The sequence below is a fragment of the Vicugna pacos genome, chromosome 14 (genome assembly GCF_048564905.1).
Source record: "Vicugna pacos chromosome 14, VicPac4, whole genome shotgun sequence".
NCBI lineage: Eukaryota > Metazoa > Chordata > Mammalia > Artiodactyla > Camelidae > Vicugna > Vicugna pacos.
This window is the reverse complement of record NC_133000.1, coordinates 2,427,740-2,450,029: the sequence shown is the minus strand read 5'-3', so window position 1 is coordinate 2,450,029 and position 22,290 is coordinate 2,427,740. Positions and strand designations below refer to the sequence as shown.

The following is a 22,290-nucleotide window of genomic DNA, read 5'->3' as shown; positions in this document are numbered from 1 at the left end:
TGGAGCCTTGGCTGAATGTGAGGTGGCTGCACCGAGTCAGCAGACGTAGCCACGGACAGTGCAAGGGGAGCAGAGCCTCGGATAAAGTGCGTGGTCAGCGTGGCGCCGTCACCGCAGCTTTGCTCCCCTAGCCGGCGCCGAATTGAGGACCTCAGGTCGCCAGAGGCGCTGCAGTGTGAGGTCATGTTTGCTCCTCCGTGAAGTGCCAGGGTTGCTCTAAACTTGGAATCTGTTCTCCGGAGCTCTGGGAGGGTTGTTTGTGTCCAGTTGTCCCCACCGTGCTGGCCGGACCCTGCGCACCCGGAGGTTTAAGCGATGACAGGGTCCCCCACCATGGACGGTACAGTCACTCCCGGGGCTCATTTTTTAAGCATTTATTGGGAGCCAACCATGCGATGCCTACTCTGCACATAAGATCTCACTGATTCAAGAGTTAAAAAGTCACCGTCTTCCTGTCATGAGGAAATTGAAGGAAGCACGCTGTTTGTTAATCATCGTCGTTTCATAATATTACTTGCTCATCGTAATGTGGAAAATACCAAAAAATATAGCGGAAATAAACAACCTGGGCCATCTAGTGAGAGCCTCTTAAAAAAAACAAGTTTCTTCATTATAGAGGACACTTTATATGGTGACAGTTTGCCTGTTTCATGTAGTGAAAGGCACACGTATTCACATATATTTTTTAAACAAAAATCCCTCTTTTAAAGTGATTTCACAAGTTTACGGTGAATGTAGTGCAACATCAGAATGCAAATTTTTGCCCTGCCAGCAAGTCTCCATTTTTTTTAAACTGAGTGACCTCTTTGCTTTTTCTCCCCTGAGACAGATGCCTTTTTTTTTCTTCTTTTTTGTTTTGCTTTGTTTTTGTGTATGTGGGGTAGGTTGGGTGAATAGATTTATTTATGATTATTTTTATTTTTTAACGGAAGTACTGAGGACAGAACCCAGGACTCTGCATGCTAAGCACGCGCTCCACCCCGGAGCTGCGCCCTCCCCTCGCAGGTGCCGTTAGGCTCTGGGCTTCGATTCCAAGCCGCGGGCGCCCCTCTCCCACCTGGAGGAGGCTCGGCCGCGTCTGATAGGCCGGCGCGCGCGCTGGCTTTGCTTTAGGAATTTCCTCCCGCCGCCCTGGCCGCCGCCGTCTGGGGCTGTAGCCTCAGCGGGCGGGCTCGGGAGGGAGGCTCGCCCGCGGAGGCAGAGCAGTGAATAAGCGATTTCTGCCCTTTCCGCAGCCAGAGCCCGAGCCGTTCTCCGCGATGCTCAGTCACACCCCGGCCCCGCTCTGAACGTGGCTGTTTTTCAAACGGAAGGATGGTAGCTAGAGGGGAAGTAGCAAGATTTTGGAGCCTGGAAAGCCTCCACCTGGGTACGTGCCCCGAGAAGGAGTTCTCGCATCTGGCTGTGTTGTCGGTTCCACTCTTTCCTTGCAAGTTGCAGACCTCTGTCTCTGCTGCTGCTTGTCAGGGGCATGTGTGCGTGTGTGTGCGTGTGTTTGTGTGTGTGTAAGTTCATTCGTCCTGGTCCCATGTCCTGAGGGCAGTTCTAGGTGTGGACGCAGTAAATCAGGGAAACCGGTTGTGGTCATGGCATCGCAGTTGGTGTGAAACAGAAAACAGTAAGATTCACGTGTGGGCTCTCCTGTATGAGTTATGGCTCTGGTTCTTGGCCGGTTTTTGCTTCTCTGACATGAACTTTGCTTACACAGGGGTTTATCCCTGTTGTGGGGCACATAACAGTGTTACTTGCTAATTTGGGGTGTGTGACATTTAAGGGTACCAACTGATTTTTGAAGGATGCCATTGAATGTTTGCAGAAGTGATGGGGCCCCCGATTCCGTGATCGCCTGGTGCCTTATCCCACCCGTGCTTCTCAGTGTTTTTGTGAGTGTTTCCAGCTGGACTGGTTCCTGCCTGAGTGTGAAAGAAGGTGGTGCTTTCACACTCGTTAGTTACAAACTGTAACTTGTGTGTTCTCACAAGGAGTAAGAGAAAGAAATTATTCACACACAGCATTTTAGCTGCCTGCCACCCGTGGATGCAGTAAGATGCTGCAGAAAGTCTTTGTTTTTGCCTTAAGTCAATGCCAGTGGCTCAGGCTGGAATGAATGAGAATCGTGGGTGAAGCCGGAGGCAGCGGGGCTCCCGGAGCAGAGCAGCGTGTGGTTTGTGCCACTTCCGTGTTTTGATTGGCTCCCTGTGCTGGCTGAGAGTAGATGGGAATGTGGTTAGGGCTTCTGCGTCTGGTGGATTTAAAAAAAAAAGGACCAGCATGTACACCATCTCACTAACCAAAATTGAGGAAAAGGGGGGAAAAAGTTGCCCAGTGACTCCTGCGTTCGGAACACGGACCTGCCTGCCCAGCGGCTGTGCTTGTTGCTTGTGTGACCGGGCCCAGTGGCCCCAGTGCCCGGTAGGGAGGCATGCAGGCCAGCCGGCCTCGACCCGGCCGGTGGGTGTGCCTGTGTGTTTATTCCAGTGGCTGCCGAGCCTGGTGGAGCCGCCCCTGGCATTCCTCCGTCCTAAGCGGGCACAGCTCCCGGGCCTCCCTCCTACACTTGTATGGAGGCTGAGGGAGGCCAGGCCCAGCCTCTGTGTAGAGCTGAATGCTCTCGTGTCACCAGGACGTGCAGCTGCTCAGACCTTCCACGTGGGGCCCCGCACAGCCCCCCTCCCAGCGTGTGCCCCTAAAGCTCCCAGGCCCCAGCCCCGAGGGCCTTTGATGAGCTTGGCTGCAAAGAGAGGAGGCAGTCCTGCTAGAGTCTCATTCCTGTGGGTTCCGTGTGCTCCGAGGACTGCCTTCCACACACGCACTGTGCAAAGTGTGTGTGTGACGGAAATGACAGCAAGTGCAATGTTTCACCAACTTGCAGTGACACCAGCCTGTGAAAACGCGCAGGGCTTGATGAGCGGGGCCCGTCTTGTCTGAGGGCCTGGGTGGGCGGCAGAGGGCGGGGCTGTGCGGGGACCCCCGGGCCGGCCTGGCAGCTCAGGGGAGGAAGCTCCTGCCAGGGGCGGCCGGGCGGGGCTTCTGTCCGGCTGCTGTGGCCCAGGGAGGCCAGGACGCCGGCAAGTGCACGGCAGGATTGCTTTGGAGCCAGGCAGGCCTGGGGTTGCATCCCTGCCACGCCGCTGGGACCAGTTGGCCGCTCTGGGCTGCAGCTGCCTCCCGTGTTGATGGGCAGCTGGGACTCTGGGGTGCTTGCGGGGCTCAGAGGGGATGATCTATGCTAAGCGCTTAGCGCGGTGCCTGGTGCACGCCGGGAGGGCATTCTGAGGGTGTGGTGGGACCGGACGGGTTCTTGCTCCAGGTGTGTGCGGCCAGCCCGGGGCTGGGGGCAGCTTCTGGGAGCCAGTTTGTGTGTTGAGGCGGGTCTTGAGACCAGATCTAGCTGCCAGGGAGCGGCCAGGTAGAGGAGAGGGCCGAGGACAGAGGCACAGGGCAGCCGTGATGGACGGCGCAGCGCGGTCAGAGCCAGGGCCAGGGAGGGGCAGCAACTTGCCAAGAGGAGGAAACACGCCCGAGGACAAGCCCAGCGTCAAGCCCAGGGCTCGCGGCCGGACACCGAGCAACCCGGCGCCGAAGCCCTGGTCTGGGCCGGAGGCCGGGCAGCAGGCGAGCTTCCAGGACCTGGGCAGCTGCTTGGAGGCCGAGAGCCGGCCAGCTGCTGTGGCCCTGAGAGCACAGAGATCCTGGGGCTCCACACCCATCCTGCTGGTGGGCACGGGCGGCCACGTTGGAGGCCACTCTGTGACTGGGCCCGTCTCCCCCGCCCCTTCCCCCTCCCTGATGCGTCTGTCCCACTCAGTCGCCCTCAGTGCAGGGACCTGGGTGGTTCCAGCGGCACCACAGCGACCTGGAGGGGGCTGCCCTGGGCTCTGAGCACGGCCCTCCCGCGCGTGCTGCTTCTGCTCTGAAGGTGAGAAGTGAGAAGGGCTTCTTTCCAGCTGGAGGAAGTCTGAGTGGTCGGCAGGAGGTTTCCTAAAACATGTATTTTTAACAGATGATTCTCAGCGCGGGAATTTCCCTGGTGACCTGTGTTTCCGTGGGAAAACCCCGGGGAGGAGCCGCACGTGTGGGGAGGAAGTTCTGCCCATTCGGTGACCGGTGTTCACCTGCCTCGCCCTCTCGTTCAGCGCCCGGCAGGACGCCCCCTGTGCCAGCTCTTCCTCCCTCTTAACAGAACATCCGAGAGACAGGCGAGAGGGGACAAGGCCCTCCGCTACCAAGGGAAACCGAGGCTCGGATGGCTCAGGGCCTCCTCTTACGTGGCCCAGCCAGGACCCCAGTAAGGCCGTGCACATTCGAAATTCCGTCACTCCGATCAGACGGTGCAAAAATAAGCCCAACGGGAGAGGCCTGGTGCCCTCCCACCAGGACACGGGCTGCGGCCTGCTCCGTGTGAGCGCACATCAGGCCGCCTCCTTCTGCATGTGTAGTGAGATGAAGTTTGCACTGTTGGTGATGTTCGACGGGTCCTGTCCTGAAAACTCCCCTGGAGGAGCTGCTGTCGGGTCTCGGCCCCTCACAGATGTGAAATCCAGGCTCGGGCAGAAGGACGTCTGTCGCCCTCCTGAGGAGTGTGGGCACTGCCGCCGTTGGCCTCTTTGACAAAACTTCGCCGTCTCTCGTGTGTTTGCACCAGTCCTGACTGTAAGAAGGCATGTGGTTCTCTCCTGAGGAGTGTTCCTGAAGCCACTGCAGGCTGGGGACGTGGACGAGGGTTCCCTCAGACGCCAGCTGAAGCCTGATACTTGCATCCAGGAAGACAGCAAAGATCAGAGGCTGAATCTTCAGATGGGACTGTGTGAGGGAGGGGCTGGTGGTGCCAAGGAGGATGGCCACCCAGCGTGTCCCCGTGAGACCCGTGGCGACGGCCTTTCCAGGGGATGCTGGCTGTGACAATGATGCTGGCACAGGAGGAAAGCCTGTGGCACAGACACAGTGTGCGTGTGCACGTTCACTCTGATCTCAGAGCCGTCCCCACTGGCGTGGCTGCCCCTTTCAGAAAGAGGACACAGCCCGTCTGCCCTCATGTTACTCTGTCCGGGAGGGCGGGGTTTGAAGACCGATGTCACTCGGCAACAGCCTGTGCTCAGTGTCTACAAGATCATTTCCAAAAATGGCTTTTCCACACCTGTCTACTCAACAAAAAAATAATAATACAGCTGGCAAGGATCTGGAGAAACTGGAGCCCCATGTGCTGTTGGCGGGGATAGGGAATGGGGCAGCTGCTGTGGAGAGCAGCGTGCAGGCCCCTCGGGAAGTTAAAATAGAGTCACCACACGACCCAGCACCTCCAGAAGGATTCAGAGCAGGGGCTCGAGGAGACATCGCGCCACGCTCATGGTGTCGTCATTCACAGCAGCCAAGAGGCAGGAGCAACCCAGAGGTCCTCGGAGGGGAACGAATGAAGAAAACCTGGTCTGTACGTACGGTGGAATGTCACCTCCACCGTAACGAGGCAGGAAGGGCAGCTGTGTGAGTCCACTCACACGCAGTGTGCAAAGCACGCAAAGTCACGGAGCCGGAAAGTAGAAAGGCGGTTGCCAAACAGTGAGGGAGGAGGGAGAATTAGTGTTTAACGGGGACAGAGTTTCAGTTTTGCAAGATGAAAAAGTCCTGGAGACTGGTTGCACAACGGCGTGAGTATTCATAGCACTGCTGAACTCTGCCCTGAAAGATGGCCAGGATGCTTGATTCATGTGTATTTTTTAGAACAAAAGGAAGATAGGGAGGAAGGGAATTCACTAAGTAAATTCTTCTTTCATTATTAGAATATGTTCATTTCTCCTAATTTTGCTGAAGTACATTTGGAGAGTTTGTAGTAGCTGGACACCATGTCAAACAGCCCTAGATGACAAAGTCACCACTGCAAAAGGAGAAAGAAAGAGTGAACCTTAATGACCTCACAAGAAGTCTCCGCACGGATCCTGGTCTGCCAGTGAAGATGTTAAGTGACAACAAACACACACTCAGTGAGGGGGGGACGCTGGGCGCGGGGGGCCGCGGGAGGGGTCGCCCAGCGGGGTGGGCTCTGGGCGGGAGGCGGGCTGTCTCACTAGGGTGGGGTGGATTGCAGCAGGACTTTGTCGTGATGCATCCATCCTGCGTGGTTTCTAGTGAATGTGACGGAACCAGTGGTTCAAGTTTGTCTTGGAAGTGACTTACAGGATGGCTCGGGGGTGGTGGAGACAGGGTCCTGGGAGACCTTCCTGGCTGAGGTGAGAACTGACCACTGACTGGGCGTCGGGGAGACCCCGGTGTGTACCCCGCCTCCACCCAGCCCTTGTGTCGCCCAGATAAATAGACTTCTGGGAACGTCAGGTTCCTCACCGCCGATTTGCAGTCCACTCATTGAGTGCCTCCGGTATGTCTGGTGTTATGCGAGGTGCTGGAGATAAAACAATAGGCCCCCTCTCTTCTCTAAAGGAGGTTATGGGCTCAGAAGGGAAACACCCAAGTAAAGGCAGGGCCTGAGGAGGGAGAAGCCTGGAGGCGCCTGGCAGCCCCCCACCCTGGGCTCACGGGGGTCTGATGAGGACCGAACTGCCTGGGTGTGGGGGTCCCGGGTGCTGGGGCGCTCTGGGCTGCGGGAAAGCATGGGCCCTGGAGAGACCTGGCTTGGGGCGCATCTCTGAGGGATGCTGCGTCCAGAGCGAGGGCGTCGAGGGAGGGGGCCGGAGGAGAGCCCTGGGGGCCTGGTGTGCAGAGCTGGGGCCTGTCCTGGGCTGCACGGGTGTCTGCCGGGCACCTGAAACACAGCCCGTCCAGGGGGGGTGGGCTGTGAGTAGGATGTACGTCAGATCTTGAAGACTCAGCACAAAATAAAGAAGAGAAAACATCTCGTTAAAAAAGGAAAGTTCTTCAGTTTGGAAACTAGACCTGTTGCCTGAGGGTAAAGTTACTAGAAACTCAGGTTCGCAGGCCCTTGGAAGAAACAGGACACACAGCACCGTCCACCACCATCGCAAACCATCCTCCTCCCCCCTCCCCAGGGACTTCTCCCCTGACCCCCTTCCCGTTAGTTCTCCCGGTGACTCGTGTCGTCAGCCCGGCCTGCACATCCTTGGCCTGCACTTCCCCCGCCGTTCCCTGGTACCGCCCGCTCCAGTGCACCCACCTTCTCCCAGCTGGTGTCCCTGGGCCCACAGCCTGCCCCCCACCCGGCCCACCACGCCCACGGCCGTCCCTGCAGTCACTCCTCCCAGTGAGCCCCAGTGTGCGTCAGAGGTGACAGGACCTCGACATATGTGAGCTCACCTAAGTCTCCAAAAAGAAAGAAACTGGTTTTTATGGTAGAAGGATGTGCAGCTCAGAGAGATGAAGTTGCCGGGTTAGGTCCAGGGCTCGAGTTCAGGCCAGGCCTCTGTGCCTCCAACACCTGCTCCTTTTGCAGCATCCGGACCTCGGTTCAAAACCCATCACGCCGTCACTCAATCCCTACAAGGGCAGCCCCGTTGCCTGCTCTAACCCTTGAGAGCACCCACTCCCCATAGCGTGCCCCCACCTTGCTTTCCAGTCTCAGCCTTTGTTAGATGCTCTGGTGCCCAAATCCAGCTGCATTTTATTCTCAGTCAGGCGTCCTCTCCAGTGTCTGGAGGGCGCCTCTCCCAGGAAGCCTCTCCCTGCCCTCCTCACCAGGAATGCCGAAGACAGAGGAGCGCTGGTGACAGTAGCCCACTGTCCCAGGAGAGGTGCTCTGAGTGCCAGGGCAGGCCATCCAGAACGCTACGCCCACCCCCAAGAGGTCTTTCTCTGTTTTGGTAAATGTGCCGCAGAACTCCTAATTCTGACGCTGTGAGTTCCCGCCCTTTCACATGTGGGCAGCTAGTAGGCGGGGCCCCAGGCTTCACACAGGACTCGGCACCTTTGGTCTTAGCAGCAGGGACGTGATGGACGCCAGACACTTTTTTTTTTGAATGATTATATTTTTCACTTTCTCTTTGTCCTCAAGCTTATCGACACATTTCTTAGAAATATCATCCATGTTTATGTCTTTTATGTTCCCTTTGGAGCACAAATTTCCAAGTAAATCACACACAGTTCACTCAATATCCTAACTCACAAAACGGGAGGTGACCCTGAGTGTTAGCCTTGGCGGTCGGCTCTGAAACGTCCGCCTGCTCACTTACTATAACACTTCTCCCCCGCCCTTCTACCTTTGGTTCCGTAGATGGGTAGGCATTCCCTAATGACTGCATTCTGGGTGAGATAAAAACGGTTACTTTCCTTCGGGGGGACGTTCTCAGAGGCCCTGGGTTTTGTCGTCAGACTTGTGAGGTTGGCCGTGGCTTGAGAGCGCTCTGCTTCTCTCTCTCTCTCGCAGTTTCCTCAGATGGAGGGACGGAGTCTTCGGCCTTAGTGGATGACAACGGCAGTGAGGAGGACTTCAGCTATGAAGACCTCTGTCGGGCCAACCCCCGCTACCTGCAGCCAGGCGGCGAGCAGCTGGCCATCAACGAGGTACCGGGGCTCCACTCCCAGCGGCCAGCACGGGGCCCTGGTGCTCCGGGTCCAGAGTCCATTCGAACTTTTCCCGCCGATTATTTCTTAGTGAACACGTTGTAAACCTGGGACTCTGGTCTGGAAGAACAGTTTGGTTTTCTAGCATTTTCATGGACGGCCTAGGGGCCTGGGTCTTGCCGTCCACTGAGACGCACCCCCCAATCAGAGCGGCAGTCACGGCGCTGGGAGGGGGCGTCTCCGCTTATAGAACGCCCTCCCCTGCACTCGCCGCCTCGTGAGGATCTCACAGCCGACCAGGGCGGGTGGACGTTTCAGTTATTATCCGCGTTTCAGCGAACCCTCGGAGACTAAGAGGCTGACTGACCTGCCAGTAGATGGCAGAGCTGGCGTTGACTACGCTTTTCCTGTCACGGCTCTGGGGTTCTTTCTGCCACGTCTTGAGCCCTTTCTATGGAAATTTTTCCGGAAGGCACTTCTGGCTTTTGGGGTTTGCGAACTGAGCGTGTGCAGTGTGCCTTCTCAGTGTGACCCAGCCCCATCAGTGTCATCGGCCGTTGCTATAGGAGCAACAGGGTCCCCGGGAGCTGAGGGGACGTGCGGTCCTCCGCCCCTCCGGCTGGCTCCTGGGTGAGCTGAAATTAACTGTTAAATGTCCAGACGTCATGCTGTGTCCTCTGTAGTTGCAGGAAACCAAACATTAGATGCAAGTCTGTGCAGGTTGCCAGTGAAGTATGGGAGCGAGTTCTGCACGAGGGTCTTGCAGGAAAGGGTGGCTGATAACCTTTGGTGGCGTGGCTCTGGCCTCTCAGAGACCATTTTGGGGGTGGACACTCAGACACTGACGTTTGCTGGATGACTGACACGCAGATGAGTGGACCTGGGGTCTCCCTCAGGAGCGGGTGGGGGAGCCCGCCTAGGTCTTGTCTCCCGAGAGCACATCTCTCTGTTCGTGTCACATGACACGAAACGCTGGGAGTTGACTGACATCCGTGGGTGTGGGCACGGGGGGCCGGGCGAGCTCAGGGTCCCCCACGAAGCTCTGCACTGAGCACTGGGCACCCCGTTTCAGCTGATCAGCGATGGCAGTGTGGTCTGCGCCGAGGCGCTGTGGGACCACGTGACCATGGACGACCAGGAGCTGGGCTTCAAGGCGGGTGACGTCATCCAGGTCCTGGAGGCCTCCAACAAGGACTGGTGGTGGGGCCGCAGCGAGGAGAAGGAGGCCTGGTTCCCTGCCAGCTTCGTCAGAGTAAGTGTGTTCTCCAAGTCAGACCTGGGCGAGGGTCGGCTGGGGTGGGGAGCTTCTGCTGGGGTCGGCGAGGCGGCTGTCCACGGGGCTGTGGTCTCAGCCAGCCACGTGCAGGCGCAGGGTTCCCTGCTGCCCTCCTGACTGTCCTGGGGGCAGAAAACCAGGGGGCCCTCTGCCAGGCCCCTCTTCTCACCTGTCACGTGTGGACCACAGCTGCGGGTCAATCAGGAGGAGCTGTCGGAGGGCTCCAGCGGCACCCCGGGCGAGGAGCCAGAAGAGGACGCGGGCAGGAACCGCCACAAGCACCCCGAGAGCAAGCAGCAGATGAGGACCAACGTCATCCGGGAGATCGTGAGCACCGAGCGCGTGTACATCAAGCACCTCAGGGACATCTGCGAGGTGAGATGCCGACCCGGCCGCACCCAGTCCCCACGGGCAGGCCCTCATTGTCACACGTCTGTCTAGAGCCCCCCGCCCCGCCCGCCCGTCTGGCCCACCCCGTGAGTGTAGGCGGCCAGCCCCTCCTCCAGGACCCAGCTGCCCAGAGTCTTCGGAGCACATAACTCCAGGCACCTTTACATGGAAGCCTTTGACTTTACAAAGAGCTGAAGAGTGGTCACAGTCGACAGCCCGCTGCCTCTGACCTCTGACCTCTGACACACAGCAAGACCCTGAGTTACCCCCATGGACAGAGAGCATGAGTGTCATCTGGGGAGGCCCAAGGCCCTGTTCTGCCCTGTGTGGTCCCCCACCCCGCAGCATGGTCTCCCGTGATGGTTTCCGTTTTTCTGGATCCCATACAAGCGAGTGACCCGCTGCTCTGTCGTGCACCCATCCGGTCATTCTGGCTGTCCCCGGTGAATGCTGACGTCCGCATTCCCGTTCGGCTGAGCGGGTTCAGCACAAAGGCAGGCCCAGTGAGTGCCCCCCACCCCCCACCCCGGGGACTGGATTAGCCGGCAGATAAAGACCCAAACATTTGGCTCATTTGCAGCAGCCGTCTCCCTCTGTGAATAGGCAGTTGAGCAGTTGAGGGAGTCCCTTTAAAGCAGCGTTTCGGGGAAGTAGTCACCGCTCATCAGCCTGCCCACGGCTGTGCACTTCCCTCCAGGGGGTAACCCCGCCACGAGCCTCACAGGAAGGCCCCCTTCTCCCCCCAGTGAGGACGAGGGAGCTGAGGCTCAGAGAAGTGAGTGGTGGGGTCAGGGTGTAGACAGTTGCCCCGGAGCCTGGAGCCGAGAGCCTGTTAGTAGTCGGTGGTCCGTGTTTGCCGTGTGGTCGGCTCGGTCTGTGTGATCGCGTGGTGCAGGTTTGGGGGATAATTACTCCATGTGTTCACGGCCTTTCCGTCCTCCCTCCACAACCTTCCTGAGCCACGCACAGCCGGGGCCCGGCGCACAGAGGGTTAGCGGTGCCTCACTGGTGCAGGCCTCCCCCGGTTACGCACGCGCAGAGTCATGCCGTCCGCAGAGAGTGGTGGCGCTGGAGTCCTCGGGGAAGGCTCCCCCGGCTCTTTGCCCCGACTGTGAGCGTTGCTCCACGAGCCGCTCGGCGCGGGGCTGCCATCTGTGTGACGGGCCTTCCCAGCTGTGAAGTGGAGCTGGAGGTGGCAGAACAGTTACCTGGAGAGCTTAGGAAAAGCATGGGCGACGGCAGTGGTGTTCACTGCGAGCTCTGTTTCATGAGCGTCACCTGGAAACTACACGGGTCCTTGGGTTATAAATCCACCCGCGCGTACCTCTTCTCTCTCCTTTTGTTTTATAAGTATTGAGGGCACGTCGCAGTCATGGAGGTGTTAGCCCAGCGGGGACCGCTTGGGTCAGATCCTTGTCTCTAGCTAAGATCTGCTCCAAGGCCATGGCTTTAGGCCCTGAAGCCTGTGTTACTCAGGTATGTAATGTCTGTGAGCTTCCAAGCTGACGTGAAGAGTCTGTTTCTGTGCTGCAGGGCTACATTCGGCAGTGTCGCAAGCACACGGCTATGTTCACCGCTGTGCAGCTCGGCACCATCTTTGGAAACATTGAAGATATTTACAAATTCCAAAGAATGTTCCTGAAAGACCTTGAGAAACAGTACAATAAAGAGGAACCTCATCTCAGCGAAATCGGGTCCTGCTTTCTTCAACACGTACGTCACCCTTTACTTCTCTCAAGTAACATCCGGTCAAATAATTCTGAACTGTTTCTCCACTAGAAAGAGTCCTTTTTGCCCGGCTTCCTTCGTCTTCTTTATTCCTTTGGGTGCCAGATTAATCTCCTGTCCAGTGGAGGTATTGTCACTTGCAGATTAAGTTGATTGGTTTTTGTGGCTAATCTTTACCTAAATACCCCAAGTCCGTTTTTTCAAAACCTCCTCACCTTGATGCAGTTTGGAGCTAGGGGTTGTGTTTGGCATAATTGCTAACGATGACCTGTTAGGTATCTATGTTCAGGGCTCTCCTATATCAGCTGTGAGGTAGGTTTGATAATTGCTCCCATTTTCCAGATGCAGAAACCCAAGCCCAGAGAGTGAGCGACCCCGGGTCACACGCTGGTAATTGGCAGATGTTGATTCCGGCCGGGCGCGCGGCCCAGGGACGCTGGCGGTCGGGGGAGAGGCAGTAATTGCTTGGATCGCTGTCGTGAGGCCGGCCCGGGCTCGTCACTGCACGATGCCTGGCTGCCGCCTTTTAGTGCGACAGGCTCCAGAGGAAGGAGGTCTGCCCCCAGCCAGAGCAGTCAGGGTGCAGTAACAGTGACCACAACAGCAGTGACAAACCCCCCCATGAGGCAGCAGGGCTGGCGCTGAGCCCAGGCGGCCCCCCGGGTGGGTCGCCGCTAAGCGGCTAGGAACAGAATGCTCCGTGGTTGGTGGCTGTGCAGGTGGGAAGGTGGGCCCCTGAGGGCACTCGGCCTGTTTAGGACTTTGTAACAGACCCATCTGGCTGGAGTGGGGGGTTCACGGAGAGGGGTCATCGGCGGACGCTTCGAGGTCAGCTGAGGCCGGGCTGCGGAGTGGATCTTGCCGTGAAGGGCAGGAGAGTGTAGCCTGGGGACAGGGCTGTCGCTGCCTCTGGGCGAGGGTGACAGCGTTGGAGGCACAGAAAGAGGGATCTGTTGAGATGGGATTTTGGGGACAAACGGAGAAGACTGGTCACAAGGAACAGAGAAAGCAGCATGAGAGCTGTCTCCGGGTTTCCAGTCAAAGAGTGAGCAAGTGAGTTAGGAAAACCATCCTACAGGGAGATAGGAGTTGGAGCCTGGTGGTGCCGGAGAGGTCGGCCGGGTAGGGAGCAGAGCAGGACACGAGCCAGGGGAGTGCAGGTGTGGGCAGGTGCATGGCTGTGAAGGGGCCGCTGGGGCAGGGGCGGCATCCAGGGAACTTTGGGAGTGAGTCCTGGGGGAGGACAGGGCAGCCTTGAGCGGGGAAGTCAGGGAGCGGAGGGGACGGGAGGGGTCGGCGGGTGAAGGATGAGAGCTGTGGATGGGGGCCGCGGTCCCACGTCCTCCTAGTCCCCTTGGAGAAGTTTCTACCAGGAAGGAGGGAGGACAGCAGTCCCTCGTCCCTCGGATCAGGCAGGGTGAGGAGGGTGATGCGGGGGTGACGCAGAGGGTGATAGAGATGGCGCCGCTCCTGGGGGGCGGCGTGCACCCGACGCAGCCTCTCGGGGTCTGTGGAAGGGACGGGTGCTCAGCCCCCACCTCTGGTGTCTGGATGTGCCCCTGCCCCCGGGGAGGAGTCTGATTTGGGGAGAACCGTCGCAGCTCAGTGGGTCCCTCCGGCCCGGGAGCCCCACCCCTGGGGTCGGGGGCCTGGGTGTCGCTGGCCCCTGTCGCGGCCCAGAGCCCCCGGGGGCCTGACGCCGAGCCTCCCCTTCCCAGCAAGAGGGCTTCGCCATCTACTCCGAGTACTGCAACAACCACCCGGGCGCCTGTGCCGAGCTGGCCGGCCTGATGAAGCAGGGCCGGTACCGCCACTTCTTCGAGGCCTGCCGCCTGCTGCAGCAGATGATCGACATCTCCCTGGACGGCTTCCTGCTGACGCCCGTGCAGAAGATCTGCAAGTACCCTCTGCAGCTGGCCGAGCTGCTCAAGTACACGGCGCCCGCGCACAGGTGAGGGCCCCACAGCCGCGGCCTCCGGGCCTTGGGGAAGTTGGAGGTGGCCGACCGCTGAATGAGGTCCTTGCAGAGGCTCCCAGCATCCCTTCCTAGAGGTACTAAAATACAAAAGTGATTCTTAACCTGTGTCAGGAGCACGGGGCGGGGGGGTTTATTATGTTGTCGGTCCTTCTGATCGGCATAGGTTTTATGAATAGCTACTCTTTTGTAGCTACTCAGTTAATAAAAACAGTTGAGAGAAATAGATCAGCATGAATACAGTTTCAGAAATATGTCCTTTCCTCTTATTTGTCCTTAAGCTGTTTCACAGCATCTCACCCTCAGAGCAGTCAGCACAGGTGGCCCGGGCATCCGTGGTGATCGGTTCCAGGACCCCAAGGGAACCAAAACCCACGGATGCTCAAGTGCCCTGCAGAGCATGGCTCTGTATTTATATCTTCCCAGCGAGTTTAAATCTCTCTAGATTACTCCTAACACCTAATATAATATGTAAACGCCATGTAAATATTTGTAAATACAATGTAAATGCAATGTAAGTAGCTGCTGGCAAGCAGCAAATTTAAGGTTTGCTCTTTGGGGAAAAAATTCCAGAAAGTTCCGGATATTTTCAGTCCATGGTTGGTTGAATCACGGAGGCAGATGCCCTGGGTATGGAGGGCCGACTGTATTATATTCTGCAACAGAAAATGGCTTTACAGAGTGGTGAGGACACACAAAAGTTGGAACTCTCAAAGAGTAGGGAGCCTCAAGGTCACGGCGTGGTGCATGCATGGAGTCGCTCAGGGGACGCATCTTACCGAGGTCAGGGTGGGCTCTCAGCCCTTTCTGGGCCAGCTGGGTGCTTGCTCTGCCTCCCGACCGCCCCTCCCCAGCCCCCTTCCCTCTGGCTCCAAGCACAGGGCTTCTCATCGTGGTGACCTGAATGCTCTGCTTCCCTTTGGGGTTTATTACCTTGTGCCTGAATCCTTCTGAGGGAACCCCAGATTACCTTCTGCTTACTGAACAGCAACTCCTCGTTTCCCGCACATGCAGCAGCGTCTGGCCCTGCTGTGATCTGCCCAGTGTCGGAGCAGGCCTGCCCACTTCGCGAGCTGTGGGGGAGGGTCCCATCATAGGGCCCAGCTGCTTGGTGCTTTCACCAGCAGGCATGGGCTCTTGGCTTATGTTCCCAGCCTTCCACAGCTGGAAGGCCTGTGCGGACACAGCCGTTGTCCCACAAGGTTTTAAAACAAAGCTGACTGTTGTCGGAGAGAACCAGACCTCGTCTGTGTCATCCGTGTCTCTGCACAAAGCTCTCACTGCACCTGGAGCCCGGGAAGGACGGTCTGGAGGGGTCTCGTCCAGCGAGAAGAGGGAGCAGCGGGAGGGGTTGTGCCCAGAGCACATCTGCTGCAGCAGAGGGGTTCTAACATCCAACTTTTGCCCTGAAAGCAGCCGTGTTCTCCAGGGCAGCACCTGGCTCCGGGCGGGGGTGGGGTGGGGATGGGTCACCTTCTGTCCTCTGCCCTGGGCTCCTGCCGAGACAGGTCTGGGAAAGGGGTCTCTTTACAATTAGATCGGAAGGTAGAAAGGGGAAGAGCTGGGTCGCTGAACCACATACCCAGATAACAATGTCAGTTCAGAGAATCTGGATGAAAGAGAGATAAGAAAATAATTCATTGAAATAGGTAAGAGGAAAGAGAGCTCAATTTTTTTTTCTTTTTCTGATGGAAACATCAGAAAAGTTTGATAGAAAACAGCAAAGTCAAGCGAGTCACAAATTTGGAGAAATTTTTAGGAAAAGACTAAAAAGGCACCAGGATGGGGTACCAGAGACAGTAAGTAAGAGAACGCAGAAGCAGAGCATCTGGGAAGGCAGGGCTTCCTTAAAACTTAATTTTTCTCTTTTAAGGGCTTTTTTCTTTACGAGGCATTACTTAGACGTTTTGGCTGTTTCCAAAAAAGCATTTCAAAGGAGATGACAAAAAACCAATTTCCTTGTCTGAAGGAAAACAAAGTAAAATTTAAAAAAAAAGTACACTCTATTTCTTCTGGAACTGCACAGAAGACCTTGTAGAAAAAAAGTACCATGATTCTGCACACTGTCTTCACTGCTGGAACCTGAGCTGAGGGGGGTGCTTCCATTGTCCCAGCAGCCCCCACCCCTGTGTCACTGCATCCTTCCTTCCTGCTCCGCTCCTGCCTGTGGACAGCGGGGTCTGGGCTTCCCAGGAGTTGGGGGGGACTTCCCAGGGTGGGGGGGCTGCCCGGGGGTGGGGGGACCTCCTCAGGGCAGAGCTTAGCTGTGTCTGGTCCATCAAAGACAGTGGAGCCTGCTGCCTCCAAGGCTTTTGTCCCAGCTGTGCAGGAGGATGGGAATTCAGCACAACTGAGACCCGGAGACCCTGTCCCGTGGGACACAGGGAAGTGCGGAAAATAAAAAACTTAACTCGTTAGCTGGGCAGTTGGCTAACACGTCCCCAGTTGTGAACGCTGAGCAAGACCCGACCCCAGACTCGCTCTGTCGCAGCCCGTGTGCAGGTCGGGGCTGCAGCTGGGGCCCTCCTGGTACCTCCAGTGTCAGTGGGGCCACAGGGAGGATGAGGGGGTGCGTCGTGGTGTGATGTGGTGTGGAGAGCTCCAGGAACGAGGGTGTCAACGAGGGAGACGCTGCAGCAGCGTTCAGCCGGCTCCCTGGGCTCTCCTGCCCTTTCTTGATTAATGAAAACAGTCCATCGTCACTGGGACCAAACTCATTTCTCGTGGTCTTTGCTTTCATTCGCTGTGGTTTCTGGGACATGAATGACCTTCTTATTCCAAAGAATTCTGGATTGTATGTGGTCGGCCCCCTTAAGCTGTGTGGACTGTAGCCTCTTCACGAAGGAACAAGGAAAAGGGAAAAGTGGCTGTTGAAATGCCCTTTCGCCTGGACCGTCAGTATTCAGTCTGCATGGGGTGTGTTATTTTGTGGGTCCTTATTTGCCAGTTGCACATTACCTGGTTAAAATTAACCCCTTGCTTTGCAGTGATTACAACAACATAAAGGCCGCCTACGAGGCCATGAAGAACGTCGCCTGTTTGATCAACGAGCGGAAGCGCAAACTGGAGAGCATTGACAAGATAGCGCGGTGGCAGGTGTCCATCGTGGGCTGGGAGGTACGTGGGAGCCCGCCCCCCGCAGCATCCAGCCCCACCCACACCCCCCACCTGCCCACACCCCCACCTGTGCTCCATCGTGGGCTGGGAGGTACGTGGGAGCCTCTCCCCGGACAGCATCCAGCCCCACCCACACCTCCCACCGGTGGTCATCTGTTCTGTGACTGGTACTCGTTGCTCTTGGCTTTAATGGCTTGGTATTTTCAGGCATACTGCTGAAGTTAACAAGTCAAATCCTTTCCCCTCTACCTCCACCGAGAAATACTCTGAAGAGTGTCTGTAGTCAACTTACTGCTTACGCTCTGTCTCTCTTGCTTGATTGTGGGCTCCTGGAGAGCCGCTGGAGAACATTTAAAATACGGGTCGTGGTGTGGAAGGAGCGTGAGTCGTGTGTGGTCTGGGCGGGACTGATGTTCCGTCTGGGGGGTGGGGAGGAGAATGTGACCTGCCTCATGGGGATGCTGGGAGGATTACGTAGGACAGTACAATGTGGTGCTTGGTTCAGCCTGTGGTGATGGCCTGGCACGTGTGTGCACACATCACACACACACGTACACACACACACACACACACACTACACACACATGTTCATGTATAAGAACAACAGTGACAGTAGCTAGTCCTGTGCTGAGTTTACCGTGTGCCCCGCACTGGTCTAAGCCGTTTAAATTCATGAACTCCTTTCATCCTCCTGACAGTCCTATGAAGTAGGAACTACTATTAACCCATTTAACAGATGGGGAAACTGAGGCACAGAAAAGTGAGGTAGCTCGGCCACAGTCACACAGCTGGGAAGAGGCAGAGCTGGACCCTCGGGCCTTGCAGGGAGTCACTGCGCCTGCGGCTGGCACTGAGGACAGTAAGCCCATGGCATTCAGATGGTTTTCAGACCCAGCAGGAGTCGTCCGACATCCGAGTAATTGGTCAGAACCCCTCTCCCAGAGGGCTGCGAAAGTTCCGACGGAGAAGTTAGCTTTAGGTTGCAGCATTGAAGCTGGAGAGACATACTCCTGATTTCAAGGCCCTCGTCGACCTCGGGAGTTTGGACAGGACCGCGGGGATCCCTGGGTCTGAGTCTCCTGTCCTGTGAGTGAGGAATCTGGGGCACAGAATCACTCCAGGCAAGAAAACAGAAAAGCTGTTTTGGAGTCCAGATCTTTTGTCTCCAAAAAGTATTGTGTTATAACTGGGATTAAAGGAGAATAAAATCTTAAAATCAAAAGGCAGAAAGTTACAGTGGGTTCAGTCCAAGCTAAATATTACAGAAGTGCGTTTTTCCTTCTGTGCTTGGACTCTGGCATTTAGGGGGTGATTTATTGTCAGAAGTTTACCAATTCCTTGCTGGCAGTTTGCCATCTGGCCTTTTGTTCCAAGCCCTAGCCTCGGTTTTCCCGGGAGCTGCCACACCCCTGACTCAGAGGCCCCCCAGGTCTGCAGGACCGAGCCCCCCGTCCACAGGGAACCTCCTGGTCCTCGGGGGTCAGGCCGGGCCAGGTGTCATTCTAGATCTCGATGGGGTGCCATGAGTCTAGCATTTCTCACCAGGTCACAGGCACACTCCCATCTTCTCAGTGAGTAGGGAAAAAAAGGAATCTCACGCAGGAGACCGGTAGCCGAGGTGTGACTGGCCTTTTGAGACGATGCCCCGCGCGTGGGCCTCACGTGGCTGCACAGCCCGAGGAGGAGGCTGTGGATCCTGTGCTGGGGCCTCTCCCCAGGCCCCAGGCCCCGGGGGGACTCAGGCGGGAGAGCTCAGACGTGTTCCCGCCCTTCCAGGGGCCGGACATCCTGGAGCAGAGTTCCGAGCTGATCCACTCGGGGGAGCTGACCAGCATCAGCAGGCAGGGCCGGAGCCAACAGCGCACGTTCTTCCTGTTCGACCACCAGCTGGTGGCCTGCAAGAAGGACCGGCTGCGGAGGGACGTGCTCTACTACCGGGGCCGCACGGACATGGACGCCGTGGAGCTCGTGGACGTGGAGGACGGCCGCCTGGGCGCTTGCAGCCTCAGCGTCCGCAACGCCTTCAAGCTGGTCAGCCGCACCGGCGACGAGGCGCACCTGTTCTGCGCCCGGAAGCCCGAGGACAAGGCGCGGTGGCTGCAGGCCTGCAGGGACGAGCGCAGGCGGGTGCAGGAGGACCGGGAGCTGGGTGAGCCCTGCCCCGGCCCCTCCCGCGGTTCACCCCCTGCCCCTTCTGTCCCCGCCGGGAGATGGAAAGAGACTGGCAGGTCTGACCGTTTCTGCACTTGCTTACAAGGCAGACGTGAGAGGCGAAGTCACCACGGCAGAGTTTGTCCGTGTTTGGTCAGTCCCGGGCCCCGCCACATGTGGAATTACACCGACTGTCCCATGTGGGCCCGGTGATGCAGAGACCACTGTTATACGCATTTTGCAGATGAGGGGACTGAGGCTTAAGGAACCCACCCACTTTCGTAACACAGCCAGGTAGCCTTTAAAACCAGCTCGCCGTGACCCCCTCACTCCTCCTCCCAGGCCATGAGAAGCCCCAGACAGTCCTGAGGTTTCCTCTCCAGCTGTGTGTTTACACAATTTGTTTGTTGGGTTTTGGGTTTTTTTTTTTTTTGCCTTTTTGGAGGGGGAGGAGGTAATTAGCTTTATTGACTTAGTTATTTTAACTGAGGCACTTGAACCCACGACCTCGTGCATGCTAAGCACGTGCTCTGCCACTGAGCTCTGCCCTTGCCCTCAGCCTCCTGCTGCCCCCATTCAGGCCCAGCAGCCACCGCATGTTGTGCCCTCTCTCATCCACGAGGCTCAGGGCCGGGCGTCCCGCATGGCAGTGAGGGCAGTGCTGCCTCTCGCTCAGACTCCCTCCCGTCTTCAGCTTCGGGGTGTTGATGGGCCCATGAGACAGAAGCCTGGTATTTAAGCCGGTGGCAGCACCCCTGGTCTCCAAGCCCAAGGTCCAGAGGCTCCCGGGCACAGCAGGGATCTGAGCACAGACGGAAGCAGAGGTCAGGGACCGTGGGCCCTCGGGGACGGGCAGGGTGATGGGCAGCGTCCTCAGCGTCCACAGAGATTACCTGCTGTGGGATGCGCACTCCTGCTGTGAGGAAAACTCAAATGGAAACCCGGAGGGGCTCCCCCGGCCCTCCCTGTGTCACACGCGACACCACCACGGGGACAGCTCTCACCAAGGGAGGCTTCGCGGGGTCAGGTCAGGCAGAAGGAGCCAAGCGGTCCACGGAGCGCTCTGGACACTTCTCAGCTCTGCTCCTGGACAGAAAAGCGGGGAGCCTGATTTCACACGTCTTTGCAGCGCAGGGCTTCCCTGGAGCTGGTGCTGGGAGACTGGGATGAGTGAATGAGCGAACGGGTGAATGGGTGGGCCCTCGGGAGCCGCTGAGCCTGTGAATGGGGGAGTGTAGAGTCAGAGAGGCCACAGGACCCTTGCCTGGCCTGTCACGTGTGCCCGAGGCATCCCGGGCGGGTATGTCCTGGAGCCACGTGGGTGTACGCAGTGGGAGCGAGGGAAGGCCAGCGTGGGCCTGGGAGCGGTAGACGCCAAGGGCTGGGGGCTGGAGGGGACACCGGGACCCGTCAGGACAGGTGTCCGGGGTGCTGAGGGCCCAAGGCCCAGGGCGCAGACCTGTGAAGGTGGCGGGGAGCCCTGGCCGTGACCCCTGGCCTCATGGCCCGCAGGCAGAGCCTAGGTCTGCTTGAATCAGGTGGAGGCCTGCCCGGGACCCGCTGGGCCATCTCGCCCGCCCCCGTCTCTGTCCGCTGCCCTCTCCTTGCGCCATCTGCAGTCAGGGCAAAAAAGCCAGACCCGGTACTCGGAGATTTCCTTTGCTCAGGGTAGAAGCAAAACCTGCTCAGCTTTCATGGCCAGGAAGTGAGCAGACCCTGGGTCCCGGAGTCAGTCCTCTCCCCGGCGCCCTCCTGGGGGGTGATAAATAGGGTGACCCGTGTGCTCGTCCCCCGGGTTTACACAGGTGGTCTGTGCGCCTGGTCACCAGCACCCGTTCCCTTCCCCGCGTGTCCCGCTCGGGGGAGCAGTGATGCGGCCGTCCCGGTGATGGTCCTTCCCCTTTTCTGCTCTCTCCAACCTCCACACTTCCGTAGGGATTAAGGCTGTTTGCCTGGGGTTACTGAGAAGGCCTCAGGGTTCACGTGGTTACCGTGCAAGTTTTATACTGAAATGTTTTCACTTGTTTTGAGTACATCTCGCATTTGTTTCTAAATCCAGGAATGGAAATTCCGGAAAATCAAAAGAAACTGGCCATGTTAAATGCTCAAAAGGCAGGACACGGGAAGTCAAAAGGTAAGTTTTGGAGAAGGCTTTATCTCTTTAGTGGGTGTGTCCATATCGCAAGTAAAATCGCAAGAAATGCCCCAAATCGTTGTGTGTGAACGACTCTAAATGAAGGAGAGAAATACAGGTAACACTCAAGATGATGAATCAAAATAACGGACAGTTTGCAATAATCCGCATTTGGCTGTGACTGTGCCTCAGTGTTTGCTAACGTCTGAAGATGTGTCTGTAAAATGTGAAGTGTGTCTGAGTTGGGGCCACGGAACTTCCAGACCTCCTTGCTCAGCCCCTGAGCCCCACCCTGCCCAGGGGAGGGGGGTTCTCCGCAGGCCTGTGGGGAGGAAGTCTCCACCCCTAGAACTGCTTGTCAGCCGAAGGGACGGGCTAGTTTAGGTCAGGAAGGAAGGTGAACGAGTTCAGTGCCCCGAGCAGTGAGTTACAGCAGAAGATTGTCCAGCTTGCTGAGAGCCCGGATTCTCTGCCCCGCACGCGCACCCCTGGGAACTACCCGGGCAGCTGCCACAAAACGCCGGGGGTAGGGGGCACAGACCCCCGCGTCTGCCGTGCAGAGGCCTTCCCTGCGTACCTAACACTGTACGAGGTGAAACAGTAAGGCTGTTTGTTCCACAAACGTGTGTTATGTTCTTCAAAACTTCATTCATGTGAAATGTACCCCATTCCGTATTATCCAACCTGAAAATGCAAAAGCAAGGCTCAGTGAAGCCCAGGATGGATGGGCTGAGAGGAATTTATGGCCAAAACTGCACTGAGCGTCCATCCCCCACAGCGTCCCTCCCACTGAGTTACAAATGTCTTCGAGGCAGAAAACCCCCCTTTAGTTATTTATCTTGTGCGTCTCCCAGTTCTGATTCTGCCGCAGTAAAAGCTACGCCGTGACCCTGGCTTCAGCTTTCTGCAGGAATGGTACTGTCCCCGGCAGGGTTTTAAGCGAGGACTCAGTGAGACCGCCCGGGCCCCCGGCCCCACGCACGGTCTGAGTACGAGCATGTGCTCGCGTGGCTGTCGGGCGTCCTTTTGAGGTGCGGCTGTGGGGTCTGGTGC

The 22,290-nt window shown here is 57.4% G+C and overlaps 1 protein-coding gene across 9 annotated transcripts in view; it reads left to right on the top strand.

Annotated features, from left to right (window-relative positions):
* SPATA13 (spermatogenesis associated 13) overlaps nucleotides 1-22,290 on the top strand; it is a 104,595-nt gene that overhangs the window by 78,305 nt on the left and 4,000 nt on the right. For 8 of the 9 annotated variants that reach the window (XM_072976015.1, XM_072976016.1, XM_072976023.1 and 5 more), the window contains 8 exons: nucleotides 8,330-8,466; nucleotides 9,539-9,718; nucleotides 9,932-10,117; nucleotides 11,666-11,845; nucleotides 13,579-13,811; nucleotides 16,823-16,952; nucleotides 18,729-19,101; nucleotides 21,163-21,237. In XM_072976015.1, the coding sequence (XP_072832116.1) occupies nucleotides 8,330-8,466; nucleotides 9,539-9,718; nucleotides 9,932-10,117; nucleotides 11,666-11,845; nucleotides 13,579-13,811; nucleotides 16,823-16,952; nucleotides 18,729-19,101; nucleotides 21,163-21,237 (1,494 nt within the window). Of the gene's footprint in view, nucleotides 1-1,262; nucleotides 1,370-8,329; nucleotides 8,467-9,538; nucleotides 9,719-9,931; nucleotides 10,118-11,665; nucleotides 11,846-13,578; nucleotides 13,812-16,822; nucleotides 16,953-18,728; nucleotides 19,102-21,162; nucleotides 21,238-22,290 lie in introns of those variants that run through there. The other variant, XM_072976020.1, reaches the window with a different exon arrangement.